This window comes from Mizuhopecten yessoensis, unplaced genomic scaffold (assembly GCF_002113885.1).
Source record: "Mizuhopecten yessoensis strain PY_sf001 unplaced genomic scaffold, ASM211388v2 scaffold3575, whole genome shotgun sequence".
Taxonomy (NCBI): Eukaryota; Metazoa; Mollusca; class Bivalvia; order Pectinida; family Pectinidae; genus Mizuhopecten; species Mizuhopecten yessoensis.
Genome location: NW_018405113.1, coordinates 510998 through 527769, shown reverse-complemented (window position 1 = coordinate 527769; position 16772 = coordinate 510998). Strand labels below are relative to the sequence as shown.

The 16772-nt window shown below is 34.5% G+C and overlaps 1 protein-coding gene across 1 annotated transcript; it reads left to right on the top strand.

Annotated features, from left to right (window-relative positions):
• Nucleotides 1-1071: 1071 nt before the first annotated feature.
• On the top strand, nt 1072-13421 carry LOC110447707 (myogenic factor 6-like). Its single transcript, XM_021493572.1, has 3 exons — nt 1072-2452; nt 9597-9675; nt 11327-13421. Exons 1-3 carry the CDS (start codon nt 1571-1573, stop codon nt 11452-11454), a joined length of 1089 nt encoding a protein of 362 aa, XP_021349247.1. The 5' UTR covers nt 1072-1570; the 3' UTR covers nt 11455-13421.
• The last annotated feature ends 3351 nt before the right edge of the window (nt 13422-16772 follow it).

Sequence of the window (16772 nt, the reverse complement as noted above, 5' to 3'; positions counted from 1 at the left end):
AAGAGGGGAAAAGAGGTCAGAGAGACCGAGTAAAGAGGGGAGGGGGTAAGGCATGGTGACTAGGAATAATGGAATAAGAGGATATGTAAGCACGTACACCATGTATAGGTGGAGTGGGTCAGGAGAAGTGGGTATAAAACCTATACATAATATCTATAGGACGTGGTTTCCGACGGATCGAGATCAAAGACACAGTATTAAACCTGATTATAGAATGTGATTTTCTATGAGTCAAGTCATGGTATCAATTATAAAGAAATATATACTCTCCCTATGTCCTTCTGTAGTGCTGTCTTCAATAAAGTAAACACACACTCAAATGTTTTCCCCATCATACGAAATCACAGTGTATTTCTAAGTGGTCACTCAGATATATTTCTAATAAACTCGCCCGAGCATGTTAACACGCGCTTCTGATTGCACGTGCGATGACGAAAACGTGTAGATATCGTTCTGATATAGGTATGTGTTGAAATGTAGTATCCACAAAGACCTTTATCTTAATTTGATGTCTACAGTAACGGACTATCGATAAAAGTCGAAAGTAGTTTAAGTTAATTTTCCGGTCATAGATAGCCAATTAAGCGTAAGTGTCGCTCTTACATGGTAAAACGTCTCGAGACCACGATAATTACTATGATGTAATTCTCGGTGAAAAGATATGAAGTGAAAACGGGGAAAAACATCAGTTTTGTTTCTTCGGATGTAATTATTAAGAACGGTACTTGAGTAACATTGATTTTTTTTAAATTCCAAAAGAGAAGGAAGATTTGCGGCGAAAGAAAGAGCTGGATTTTCCTCCCTGTAAGTCTCTCACACATGTGTTTTTACTTTACCGTTACTGTTGACCCGTCAAACGTGACCCCGGTCTCTTCATCATTCATTTATGTGAGAAAAGCAGTTGGATGCAAATTCAAGGGGTGGGTTCTATCATAGCCTCAGCAGCAGCAGCCGTATTGGATTCTGATTGGCCACGGCCCTCCTAATTATGGGGGAGGGTGTTTTACGACAACCTACACCGCTTACACGGTTTCTCACCATTATAAATATTGCAAAAGTTGTAAAGTTTTGGGATATTTTCCTAAAAGCTCTTAGAGGGTAAGGTTCTCGTCAGAAAGCGATGTTGTGTGTGTATTTGAGGACTTTAACTGCTAGGCATGTGCTGACAGAAATGGGAACAAGCTCGGGCTAATTAATTGGAAAACATTGCCATGTGCATTTTAATTTCCCTATCGGATTTCAAATCTTTAAAATACTATCTGTTGACATATGTACGATTAGCTCAGGTTTTTATGATATAAACGGAGACAGAAATACACAACACTTAGAAGGTTTTTTGTGAGGTAGTGACGAAGGGATGTTTTGATATCTAGTTTTAATTTTCTCCAGAAATTCCTTCCCGTCTAGAAGGTGGACTGGTTATCGCACGTGTATTGACTGAGAGCTACCAGTGAGTTGACAAAGCGCGATAAGAAAGAAGTGAAAGGGGGACTGTTTTAATAACAACAGTGTTTGAGAGACACCGGCGGCTGTACATTGTATACTAAAACATATACACAATTTCGGAATCATGATGATGATGGCCGATTACCGAAGCTGTCGGTATGAACCAAGTCTCCATACATTTAACGGCGCTAACCCGCTCGGACCGGTGGATGTGTCGGAGGGGCAGCACTTGACTGACCTCTCCTCCTATCCCCATGGGGGATCTTCCAGCCAGGAATCGTATCACTACGGACACGCCGCCCAGCCTTATCACAGAGGGCCTGGATACGAGCGCCCTTACTCTTCCGACTTGTATCAGTACCACAGCCCAACCAACACACCCCGGACCTACGGCCCGACCGCCCCCTCCACAGTCTCACCCACAGAACAGCGTCCGGGGGGTACCCGGTGTCGCACCTTGAAGGACAGACAATTCCTATCATCTTCGCTCAAGGAGGACGCCAAGAAAGACAGACTGGACAGTATGGACAGTGACGGAACTTCGATCAAAGAGGAACCGTCTGAGGACGGAAGTGACAAGCATAGTTCCACTTGTGGTTCCCCAAAGTCGGAAGAGGACGATGACATGAGCCCCGACACCCCCGAGGAGGGGGACGAGCATGTACCCCATGTGTTAGCCCCGGGGTACCATGGACCAAACAGGAGGTGTCTCCTTTGGGCATGCAAAGCATGCAAACGTAAAACTGTTACGGTAGACAGGCGAAAGGCGGCCACCATGAGAGAACGCCGGCGACTTCGGAAAGTGAATGAAGCTTTTGAAGCATTGAAAAGACGGACATGTCCGAACCCAAATCAAAGACTACCCAAAGTGGAAATTTTACGGAACGCTATAGAGTATATTGAGAGTTTGGAAGATCTTCTACACGGGAACAGGATGGCAGTGGGACCGCGGGTGGATGACCATTGCAATGACAATGGGTCCACAAGTGGCAGTTCTGACTATATGGTGAGTACACTATATGGGTGTCCCTTGTATAATTAAAGTGAGGTCTATAGATCTATAATGTGTTAGGTGATCTGACGCGCTGTCACCTAAACCCCACTGCCCATGGCCAATTTACAACCGCTTTTGATAATATAATAAGTTTGCGAAATTTTAATATGCATGTAAAAGATAATATGTTAATTTTTAGTATACAATATTATTCACTTTAACTCATATAATGCTGTTCGCATTAAGTCTGGTATATGTTTATGTAAACACAAAATATGTAGGAAAACACTTCATAAACACTGTATTTACAAAGTATCGAGAAAAGGTGGTACATGACTATATAGTACTGACAAAGGTCCACAAGTGGTATTTCTGACTGTGTTATACAGTGATAAACAAAATAAGGTATATTGCTAGTAGACATGAGACGCCGTTATTTCCGTACCACAGGAAACGTACCCTGATCATTAATCATATAAAACTACAGTAACATGTACTTTAGCCATTAGTCAGATCCACGTGTTACATGTTACGATTTTATTTTCTATAACTAGACTAATTATGCATTATCCATATTGTAAAAATGACTGTAAGAAAATAAACAAGATGGCACCCAGATTTACATAACGATTAAAGTTCACGGAAAACGTGTTTATCATGCTTCAATTAGCCATAGCTTATCGGGACTCGTTTTAGTTGAAAGGCAGCATCCTTTTAAATATATATCTCTCTTTCTACAAAAAACATTGAACAATAAAACCCTATGAAATATTAATATATAGAAAAGTAAATATAAGGGTTTTAGTGTTAACGAATGAAATTTACTCAAAGGTAGAATTATCTAAATTTAGGAAGTAGACAAACCGAAATATTCTCAAACGTTTGCTATTCTTTATTCATAATTAATGCTGACGAACCGTTAACCATAAATAATTATTTGATATTACATATGTCAACAAAATTATCTCGGTTATGAAATATTTGGACGACAGTTACATTCCTTGTGTGTGTGTGTGTGTTAAGCTTACCGATCTTACACGGATAGGTCTAGTGGGGTTTACTATCGCAAAGTGTCAAGTATGAAGGGTTAAAAAAGCATTAGGATGGGGTCAAGTTACATTTTAACACACTTGTTCCCTTCTTTTCTGTAACTCTCGGATTCTTGGCTATTATCAACAAGAAATTATTTAATTTTATCTCAAAGTCTTAAAAAAAACAAGATTTGTTTCCCCCTTTTTTTCATAAATGTTTTAAAACCACTTAAAATGTAGAGATAAAAAAATATACACATTTTAACATTAACGACGGATTAGTCAATATAATTATACATTGATGTGCTGGGTTTAATTGATGGTACCCACGTTATGTGAAGTAAAACGTATAGTCGCATATACGTATCATAGATATCAAGATCATCGGATATGTCATAATTCCGGCTCGGATGTTTATGATAACTAACAGATCCGATTAGATTTTTGGGTAATATCCATTTCCGGTTGAATAGGTAATTATGCATCGAATGGTATATGTTATCCAAACTAGCTAATGTCAAAAATTGTAAGAAATAAAAAAGAAATGCAAAACATTATCTGTCAGTTACCGTGTCAGTTCCACCCTGTGTTAAAATTCAGATGTTGAGGAAAGATTTTTATGTACAACTTTTACGGAATATGGAAATTGGTCCGTTTCATATATTATAATAGCATCAAAGTCTCATCTGTTTGTTATGTCGCATTGCCTAGATTTCTCCAAAGGTTAGTATCAGAATACAATATATGTAACGTTGGTGGCTTTTCTTTTTACTCGGCTCTTACAATTGACAAATTTGTCGCAGTAAGAGGCTTTGGTGTAGGGTCCTACTGGTGTAATGTATCATTCGGCGTTGATAGGAACCAGAAACCAGAAATGTTTCTCGGGGATAGAGGCTGAGCCGCATTCTAATGGATTTTCCGTTCTCGAGTTTCACAAAAAAAATGTTTTTAATTACTTTTGATTTATTTCTGTATAAAATGAAAAAATGGCACAAAAACTGTCGACAGTAAGAATGTATGGGGTTTGTCAGAATGTAGCCTAACGCTTAATGGTGTTCTTGATACATCACAAGGCAGAGATTCTTATACAGATATCCTATACTGATCCCCGCTATAGTGTCACTGCAGGCTCATGCCGGTGGCATGAATTACAGAATTAAATAAAAATATTTGTGTCTTTACTTCACCAAGTGATGATATGCTACAAATCAAATCGTTTTGTACTTAGTCGTTTTTTAATATAAAGCCGAGGTTTCACAGTATTAAATGTAATTACATACAAGTGGCGATATTCTACAAGTTGATTTACGTTGCCACCCTACTTTTTCATAATGTCTTCATTTTTTACTAATTTTAGTTTATGAGGATGTTCTATTTATTAAAATCGAGACATTTAATTTTTCCAATCTTAGTTTTTCATCAGAAGCCTTTTTGCACTATCTAACAGTCTTGTTTCAAAATTGTTGTGTCATCGAGTATGTTTTAACGACGTCACAGCACATTCATAAATAAATAAACAAGGTGATTTTTTCAACAGAAATAGAAGGCCGCTTGTATTAATATGTGCTTTTTACCGACTGGTAGGACAAGATTAGACACAACCGATTCAACCAAAACATAGTTTATTAGCAATAACATAAATGTCAGAAAATGAAGTTGAAATACCATGTAGATAGTTCACATAGCTAATGTATTATTTATTTCAATGAAACAGCCAAATATATACTTCGCTTCAACATAACTAATACCCAAAGCATTTTCGTAAAGTCTTCGATGTTTCAGTTACCTTTCATTTTATCTTGTTTCATTAAATATTCGATTGATCTTTAGGAAGAAAAATACCTTCAAGGTTATTTCGATGCACCTAGGAAAGAAACTAATAATTAATAAATAGACCCTCATGTCCTGAATATTCCTTTCGTTGTACGTAACTTTGGGAAATTGACAGGCTTGGTGTGCAATAATGTCTACACTTATATATGTCTAGTGGATGTCATGGTCCCGTAAAACATGATGATGTCATAGTGTCAGTAATCACATGTTGACGCTAAAGTGTAACACATAGCATTGTATAAATCTAACTGCACATCAGCCTGGTTGACTGTACTGTGTACTATTTTATTGTCAAGTCCTCGAAAATCACGCAACATGCTGAAATTCAGGTGTGAAAATGTTCATTTTTATTCAATTTAAAATCAAGTAATTATTATATTTGTAGTCATGACGCAAGACAATAAAAATTACCTGTTGGTATAGTTTCGTAGAATTGCTTTCTTCATTGACGATCAGAACAGTATTATAGAGTTAAATACAAACAGAAAATATCGATACTGATGCCGTTTGGCAACCTGTGATGTATTTGGACCCGTACCAGGGGGTTCACTCCCATTTGAAACTGCACCAGCCATATATTCATTATAGAATGATAATTTAAGGCTCAAATAATGTTCAAAATGTAAATGCATGCCCAGAAATATAATTATGAAATGTGTGTGTGTTGACAAACGCTGGCATTTCCGTGTATAATTCTACTCTAGATGTCATGGTATGTCCCGAATCAATTTTGTTTATATCAATTTAATCAGATGAGATGTAGATAGTGGGTGATTTAGGCCCGATAAGGAGTCCCCAGAGTCGATGTTTGTTCGGGCCCGGTGCCTGATGTATGGGGGTAGATCTCTGAATCTGTACAAGTAGGATTTAGTGTATATCCTCAACGAGCCAAACGACCACAAAGCATAGCCAACTTTCTTCTGCTTCGTTGATTTACCTTAAATCAGAAAAAAATACAAACAAACAAAAATATATAAAATTCTACTTTTCAAAATAGAAATAGAGAAAAAAATGTTCAAAGTTTGATGTACGTTTAATGAAAATATATTCATACAGGATGTTCTTCCTTTATTATCTAAGAAATAATCTACGACGGAGAAAGAAACCCAATTAACAAAAGGGTGAAAACTTATACACAAATAGGTTTAACAATCGTTTATGGTTCTGTATGTAATATCTGACTGAATGTGTTGTTCATGTTATCAAAATTGATATCACTGTTTTCTACTCAATACATGCAAGAAACTACACATTGTCAAGACTAATATCAACTGTAGCAGGGTCTATAAACATGGTCAGTGTAAGCTTGTAAATATACATTTGTGAGAGTTTGGTCTGACCGCTGAGCCTCTGTTATATGTGATGCGTAACTGGGACTGACAGTCGGACGAACCAACACTATATTATCGCCCTAATACATACCACTTAGCACCTTACTGACAATTACTGGTCGGCCAGGGTCCCATTGCCGTTAGTACCTCATTGAGGCCCTCAGCTATATACCAGGTGATGACAAGCGTACTCGCCCGTACTTCTGGGGGAACGCGGGGGAAAGGGATAAACGGGAAAGGGAAGATAACATTTCAGCAATTTTCGATAACATCAGAACTTATTTCAAAATCCTTTTCTAATTTGACAAACATTTGTGAAGTGCTGTAACGTCAAAACAAAACCTCAAAAAGGGTTCTGTGCATTATGTTTGGAAGTTTGCGATTTGACAATAACCTTTGTACTTACAGCATATAGTGTTCGCTTTACATAAAGATAAGCTTTCAGTTAACATGAATTATTACCAAAACACAAGTTTTCAATTTCGGTTATTCTTACAAAGATTTCAAAATTTAGAAGAAAATTTTGTTTTAAAGAAAAAAAAACAATTTTACATATGTATATAAGAAAACAAATGTTGAATTCATAAATTATTTTAACAACCATTTGGTAACTTTTACTACAGGGGTGATCTATAGCAAAATATGACAGAAGCGTCACGACCCTTCAAGATGTAAAGAAGTAAATAAAAGGCACAAACAAAACATAACAATTACTTCGACCACCGGACTCCACAATTAACGTCCATTGAACTCATTTAGTATTGATTTGGAATGAGAAATATAACAGTAAATTTTAAACGTCGCTTTTAGATTTTTGTTCTTACTTGTCGTCCAATATATTTATTAAATAACTCAATATGAACTGTCAAATCACATGGGTCAAAAGGTTTAAGCCTGCGCGACAACAACAAAAACAATAATGGGAACATTATATAACTAAAATGCAGTTAAAACAATGGACGTTTAAATCTTGTGCAGCTGTAATATTATATAGGAATGAACATGTACAAACCATAAAACAGACCTAACGCTAGGGTTGCACGTGTTGGTGGAGTTTGTTTAGTGAGAGTAGATACACTCCACATACCACTGTTAAACTGTAGAGAAATTCCTTCAAAGAAAAAAAATGACACATGACCAAAATAGAGACCTAATTAGCAATTTAACAGGAATAATTTAAAAGAAATCATGTCACACCATGAAATATATGTAGAAACCACTACACCAAGCTTGTACAGACATATACAAGAAAAACGGCGAAATAAAATTATATATATATATATATATATATAAAATAGGAGTAACGTGATTTTCCGACATATGTTAAACCGCTTTAAATTTCTATGGCAATAGAAGTGCATATTGAATATGGTCGGTTCTTACATTAACAACTGATATGCAGGTTTCTGACATCTGAAAACTATAAGCGTTTGATAGCCCCATGCCGGATATAAGCGCGTGTACCCAAGAGATTTATTCTCATTACTTGTTATAAATATCACTGCCTCGTACCCAAAACTGATCACAGACAAACTAACATATGCCGATACACGACGCACACAAAACTGAAAACATCTCAAAAGTAAAAATATGTTTGTAATGAAATGTAAAACGAAACTATTTTTAATGTTTTAACTCGAGAAGTAGTACTAGAATACAAATAAACATCCAACGCTCATAACTGCCATTATTCACAGAATGGTTTCACGAACCTGATACGCTGTTACAGTATAGTGAACATAATTGCAACCGTTTTTTCAACTTATGCTATATCACTTTCAAAATTATTCAAAATGTGTGCACTGCATGTTGCAAGTAGAGTTCATGGCTTTATATGAGAAGTTTGTGTCATAATTGTATTCATAAAGATGAAACTAATACATATATCAATAATATTATACAATTTTTAATAAAACAAATTAACATTTATTTAAACAAAAACACAAAAACAATGACGAGGATGAATGATCGACAACACAGGCTTTGATCACAGCTTTTTTGTTTTTTTTGTTTTACAGTGTTTTAATCTTTCCCAGTTCCTGTTGCTGTATTTTCGTACTGACTCTGTCCTTCTCGGTTGCCACTGTATAATATATTACTACCTTTATTTTACTTCATTACACTTATGACGAATCACAAGGTGCAGCACATTCTTAAATAAGTCATATCAGCTCTTTATCATAGCGTGCAAAACCATTGAGATGACGAGGAAAAATTGTTTATGATCTTAATTAACAAGCTGTGACGAAGTAGAATATGATGTGATCTTTTAAACAAGCTGTATAAAGGGAGTGTTTGGATGGTCTGATAATCAAATTATTGAATCAGTTTCACACTAGTTGTTACTTTCGGTGACTCCACCCATCCTAGCACCTGTATTGTTTTGGATGGTTTACGAGACCCCGTATATGCCCCACTACTCCACAGGAGCAAAGGTTTTATTTCCTCAGCCATGTACTCTGTGAATAAAATAGCACTGATCAGATACCCATCACAACCAAGTCAGGTCGACACGTGTAATTTCCATCACTCCCAGACCACGGAGGCAATGCCATGTTTCAGCGAGATGATTGCTGTGTTCTTAAAATGTTCAAAATTTTCACATTGTTCGAAGTGGTGTACAAAAACGTTAAGATAAAAATAGATTATGTCGGCTTTACACTTTCTGTCTTTCAGAACAAATACCGATAGACTTGCTGGTATTTTTGTTTCCTTTTTTATTGCGTTACTCTACCTTTGTAATATTAAGGGATTTTTTTTTTATTATCCCTATAATTAAGCCTATCACACATAACACATGTAGAATGAAAGGGATTGTAACGGAATTTAATTAAACATGGCAATGACAGGTGTTTTCTCGAAAATGAGCAATCAATAGGTACCTATTTACAGATAGTATTATACATACAAAGTTTAGAAATAAACATTATATTTTATTTCTACGCCGTTTGTTCCTTACAGACCGTGAACAGTCCACAGTTTTACGCTGATAAGCTGCACCACCTTGGCGAACAGCACAACGGTTATTCCCACACAAACGGTAAGTAATTAGAACATCCTAAGTCTTGTTAGCATACTTTTGCACCTTTCGATGTTAATCTCTTAATATATTTCCCTAACCGTATAAACAAACAAAAAACAACAAATTCAAAAGTTAGATTAAGATATACCTTATCGTAATAATAATAATAAGGGTATCGATATTTCCGCATCTTTTTCCATATTTGTTTTGAAAACTGTTCACACGGTTTTGCCATCTGAGCCTCAGACAAACGGGTCGTGATAATGTGGGAAAGCTATTGGGGTTGTTATGACTATAACTAAATGTTATGTTTTTTCATGGGAATACCGGGATCATAAGGAGTTCCATCCATATCGCCCACAGTAAGGTTTTAAATAATTAACCCGTATATAGCTCATCTTGTTAACACTATTGAGACTTCTATGCAAGTGTTATTGGAAGGCTTGAAACCAACGATAATACTACCCTACTTTTACCAAGGCAATTACACTTTCGTGTAAGTCTGTTTATTGGCAGCTAGCTGAAAATGACCATTCTGTCAAGTAGAACAAGGCGAAAACGTGAGACGAGAAGGGGATCGTATCACGAAATTCGAATACTCAAGTAATTTATGTGACTTGGTCTGAAAGTTAAGGAAATATTTTTCTGCTCGTTTTAAGTGCAAAAAATCATTGTGCTAGCCTATCTATTAATTTCACTTTATTTTCTAATGTCAGGTTACTGTAAAGTTAATAAAATTAAGAAAATATGTTAGTAGTTTTCTGTATAATTAAAATGTTTCCACATGTTAAATTTTGAAAAGCAATATAGATGAACAAAATAAAATAAAATATTAAATAAGAAATGAAAACATACATGTACTTGACAATAAAGATACATAACCTATAGCTTTAGGTAGGTATGTTATCGAGATCTTTATCAGGAAGAGTCAGACGTTTTGGTCGAAGGTTATTCTCGAAAAAAATCTGCATATTTTCCTTTAAACAAAAATTCAAGAAAATATGTTTTCACGTGTGGCTTCCAGCCCTTAGGTTCTAATTAGTGGATATTTGTATTTTAGGAAGCTGGTATTTCTATCAATGTTTACCTCCATACTTGAGTAGCCTATTAGACCATTGAGAGAAATATTAAGACATTTTCTACATCAAACATAATATTACCAGAGGGGTGTGTTGTAAACATATCATTAATTCTCTTGAAGTGTTAGGCCCACATTTCTAATACTGAGTGTATATAAGAAGATTCGGAAACAGATACTTACAAATGAAAGGTACCAACTCCTTCGTGTCCGTACTTATATCTTATCTGGTAACCACGGACGCTGTGGCTCGCTTTGATCTTTGCCTGTCCTCCTCAGTATGGAGACTACCAGGTTTTATTTCAGATCAAACGATTTAGAAATGTCAAAAGATTGTTGCGTTTATTTCTAAAATATTGTTGAGTTTGAAGTAAAAGAAATTAAATATTTAAAAAAACGTTTAATACCTATTTAACATTTGATTTATACGACAGATGTTGTCTGTAAAGGGTCAGTGTACTTTAGTTTTCTACGACGACAACAACACAAGAGACGAGGAGTTTGCATTTTGATACATTAGATTGCGAATAATGTGTTTAAAAGAAGATAATTCGTAGGTGTATTTTAATATTGCTATATATTATTTTTCAGGTTATGAGCAGCAATCGTCTAACGGAGTGTCAAGTCTCGACTGCCTTTCTCTCATTGTAGAGAGCATCAGTTCTCAAGGCTCCTCACATATGTTGAACGGCATGCCACCAGGTGAACGCCCTCTATAGACCTGAGGTAACATTTGTACCGGTTAGGTAGATCTTACGTCCACACACCCGTGTCAATGGCTACCATTTCAGGTGTTATCATAGACAATGGACGAAATTATGTGCCAAATATGATGTCATAGAGCGTTTGATGTGGACAGGACGTAAAAGCGAAGATGTCTTGACCGTTTCATAAATGACACTTATGTAAAGTGATATGATTGACACTGTGGTCAAAGGCAAGCAATGAATCGTTATGCAAGGATCGTGCTTTTGGTGCCGAACAAGAATCACCTACATTAATGCAAAACCGAAAACACAATATGTTTTTACATTATGGTGATATGTTTGGTGCTACAAAATGAACGTTGCTCAATATACCCATGAAAACATGATAATTGTATTGAACTGGTCATAATAAGCCTACAGATTTAATTGTTCAGCATTGTTCTGTACATTAGAAGTGTTCTAAACAATACAGTTTAATATTGCTACTCAGTATATTATGAGCAAAAACAATAGACTATACTCGGTATATAGTCATAAAGATTAAGTGGTGTTCTATTTTCAACGAAAAAAAATGAATGGTTCACTCTATACAAAAACAGACAATTAGCGGTTATCTGTATACATACAAAAACAGACAATTAACGGTTATCTGTAAACATACAGCAACAGACAATTTAACGGTTATCTGTATGCATACAACAACAGACAATTAACGGTTATCTGTATACTTACAACGACAGAGAATTAACGGTTATCTGTATGCATACAACAACAGACAATTAACGGTTATCTGAGTACATACAACAACAGACAATTAACGGTTATCTGTATACTTACAACGACAGACAATTAACGGTTATCTGTATACATGTGTATACATACAACAACAGACAATTAACGGTTATCTGTATACTTACACCGACAGACAATTAACGGTTATCTGTATACAAACAACAACAGACAATTAACGGTTATCTGTATGCATACAACAACAGACAATTAGCGGTTATCTGTATACATGTGTATACATACAACGATAGACAATTAATGGTTATCTGTATAAAAATACAAGTGATTTCTATCTGTACGGACTTTCAAACAATGAATGGTGCTCATTATATAAATCACTATAATACATGGTGTCAAGGCAGCATTCAATATTGTCTAGTGAACTACTTCGTCGTCCTTGTATGGTTAATAATGGGGAAAATACGTTTTAATAATAGTTTCCCAATGAAAACAGGTTAACTATTCACCCGAGTTTGTATTTCTTGGTAATAGTTACGAAAAAGCATTTTGTTCTGCTTAATTGTACTTAAGTTTTAATTTATTCATGTGTTCAACTTTTCACCATATTCAATGGGTGACAACCCAAAACATCATTCATCGAAATGTTTTAAGATTCTTATACATATCAAGATCGCCTTTCTCTTCAACATCTATTTTTGTCACATTTGATGTTACTCAACTGTATGTTAAATGAAGAAACATATATAATATGTAAATATTATTCAAAGTGCTACATGATAAAGTCATATGTTTGTCTCTGTCCATACTAATGTGTGTGTTAGTACAAAAATGTTGTCACCTAGATGGAAAATATCAAATATTGAATGTCCTTGCTTTTGTTTTAATACATTGTTCAAATGTTTGAAGTTATTAAATCATAAAGGGTTCGGAATCTTTATTCAAGAAGCACAGTAATCATTTAAGTATTTAAGAACACAATTTGAAATTAGTTACTTAATATGATTATTTAAATCTAATTTTGATTTCAAGACAGTTTTGTAAAATTATTCCATTTAAAAATCCATAGCATTGCTTTGCAAATAATCAATTTGAAATGTATCAAATTTTTAAAACAAAAATTAAATATGACTTCTGACACTTGAACTATGTGCTTAAAACCTGTGGCGTTCTGACTTTGATTTCACATTGTCTTTGGTTTTATTTGAACTGTTACTATTTTTGATTTATAAAAATAAATTTCATGTTTTAAAACTATTCAAAACATTTATTATTTATTCACTTTAGCGCACAGTCAGACGGTTTAAGATTATTAAGTAGATATTATGCATGTAAAATAAGAACAAAAGAACGTTTCGCCTCGATCGGATTAAAATATAGATGAAAGGGTGACAAATTATCATCTGTATTTTAATTAAATTGGTTTCCATTAAAATAACAATTCATTTTTACACACCAACGGTTGTTTTAAAAAGACAGTGACTCGGCATAAAAATCGCTTTTAATTATATATCCAGTTAATCGTTTTGGGAAAAAAAAAGTATACACCTATGTTGATAAGTTATTGTGTTTGTCAATATAAATTGACGATAAAATAAGTATTTATGTTCACCGACATAATTCAGTTTAAAATATTTTAATGTTGATGTTGCACACTTTTTATTTTCAACAGATGCCTTCTAAGTAAATAATTCGATTTATTTAATCAGAACAAAGCGTATAACTTGTTCATGCAACTATACTACTTCACTTTTAAAACAACTGCTATTTTTTCCACTTGTATTTCGACGGTTTTGTTTGTTCAAGCTATACCTTATGTTACTACTCTATCCAAGTCACTCAATGAAAATCTCTAACACTCGATCTCATTAAGATGATTCTTTTCTATTTACGCCTGCTAAAATACATAATAATATGTCATTTATTTTAGCGTTATCTTTGTCCACGTTAATGGGCATGTTTTTCCTTAACGAACATAGCGTATATTTAGATACAATTAATTTTCTCGTATTTATAACTGTTTTTACCCTGGAAACACATTTAGAAATGCCAGTAGTTATATATAGGTGCTAAGATTGTTTCAAAATAAAAAAAATTAGGTTCCTAGCCTATATTTAGATACAATTATTTTTTATCGTATTAATACTGTTTTTACCCTGGAAACACTATTGGAAAGGCCAGTAGTTATATATAGGTGCTAAGATTATTTCAAAATAAAGAATAACTTTCCTTAGCAAATTACACACAAATTAATTCTGCATGAATAGATACTTGTTTTCTTTTCATCAGTAATTGTCACTTTCACTTAAAGACAACATATTAATTTAGTATTATTCTTCAGTATGATAGGATTCAATATTACTTTTATATGAAAAAAAGATATTCCAAATCCATTAAAATCCAGAAAATGGCCTTGTCAACACTCAGAACTTAATTCATAAATCAGACGTGTTACGACACATCCAAGATGTTTTCTTTCTGTTTGATAGGCCTGGTAAGCAGAATTTTCTACAACACAATAGATAGATTAAATACGTAGGGAGGATCGTGATACCGCGACTATCTATGGCATTCGAAAACTATTCGTCTGGTGTTCATTTTTGTAAAAGATAATTGATTTGAGAGGTTTTTGTCTCTGGTTATCTTAATCGGATTTGTTTGTCATGAACAATAATTTATTAGCATATTTTACATAGTTGTTACATTTTAACAAACTTGAGTGATATGTTTTATCTTAGAGATTTTGTTTTATTTATCTGTGTAAATACAAGTGTAGAAATACGATAAAGAATGTTTGTGAAAAATAAACAAACCAGAAGAGATTTTTTGCCTGAACAACCAAAAATGAGCGAAAGCGTTAGCAACTTTCTTTTCTAGTTTGTTTATTTATTTACAAGTTTAGATAAATATACGTCTGATCCCTGTTGATTTTTATTTTAACCAAGTCATTGGAATGTATGCAAGTAGATCGAATACAGATAAAACGTATATATGAAAGCAAAACTTTACGACAATTCTGTTTTGTCTTTTTTTTCGTATGGATTTCAGACACAAAAGAGTATGCGCTTTATAAAAGAAAGCGTTTATATCAGTGATTAGTACAAAATTCACCACCACTTAGGAGTATTAATTATCAAAGGATATGTCCCATGATATCAATCGAATAAACTGTTATACAAGCTTTGACATATACGGGGAAATGAAAGTGTTTGTGATAAGAATATCCTTGTTATTATCCGGGCAATCCATGTCGATTACACTGTGCCCGAGGTGATGTACACTTTTGTAGTAAAATGGCTGCATATCTATTAAAAAATTACTATAACGTAAGTAAAAAGAATGTAAAGGGACTAAATCGAGGATTGTTAGGAATCACATGAATAACATACCAGGTGTCTGACGGGAGGTCCATTCATTGGCCGATAGCGTAGATAGACTTTGTGATGCGTTAGATGGGATCCTCTGATGTTCATAATCAGTATTTAAACGTAAAACCTTTGAAATTTGAAGAAAATTTTCAGAAAACGTTTCATCTTTATGCTGCAGCTGCATGAACGTTGAGACAAACAAAGTGTAAACGTTTTGATACTTTGCCGATCAGGTCACCTAAGGAGCAGTTACTACGGCTTGCGTTTGGTCTCTAACCATATTGCACGTGCGGTTCTCTTAATACCTTCAAATGTACTGTTTTTTCGATAGCTCTTAATCTTTATCTAAGATCTCGGTAAGTATGTATAATGATGGCGTGCTGAGTACTTAAGAAGTTTCCTCAAAGTTTCAAATTGCTCAAGGTTCGTAAAGGAAAGCTTCGTTTTGCTTATTGCCTCTTTATGTCGCTTTATATAGGAAATTATTGCATGCTATCTGCAGGTCGCATTTCGTGAGATGAGGAGATAAAGAAAGCGATATAAAGCAATGGAGAAACCCACGATGACAGGCATACCGCAATGATGGATTGGACGTGGCGATAACCCGAGCTCGCTTTGGGTGCTACGTATGCCCGAGGAATATCTTACAATAAACTGGCATCAAAGGCTTGCTCATGCAGAGATAGAGCTTATGAAATGAGAAAGATAAGTCAGCTCTCCTTTCAGTCCTTTGTCAGATCATCTTTTCTTTTCCTTTTCATGTAATAATAACTCGCCTATCGATGACGAAAAATAATTACCGAAAATGTGGTAAAACATTATAAGCTCTCATACAAATAATTTGGCAACGTTTACGTTTTTCCCGAAAAGGGGCAAAGGTAAACATTGTAATATGTTTATTTGTTATGTTTACGCTATTTCGCTCTGGCACGATCTCAAATCAGTAAGATTAATGATAAACGAGTACTTAGTGATACATTGTGTTTTAGATCTATGAAAGGGGTTGAAATTCCGATCTCTGGACAATGATATAATAAAGGATAAAACGATCAAATTCTTAACGTTGCTTTAATCATAATGCTAACCGAACGTCTTACCTGTTAAGTGTGATAGAACATATTTCTTATTAGATTAAAAAAATGCACCATATAACTTATGATAGAAACAGATTATACATGTATCTTAAAGATATATTATAGGTTTTATATAAACCTT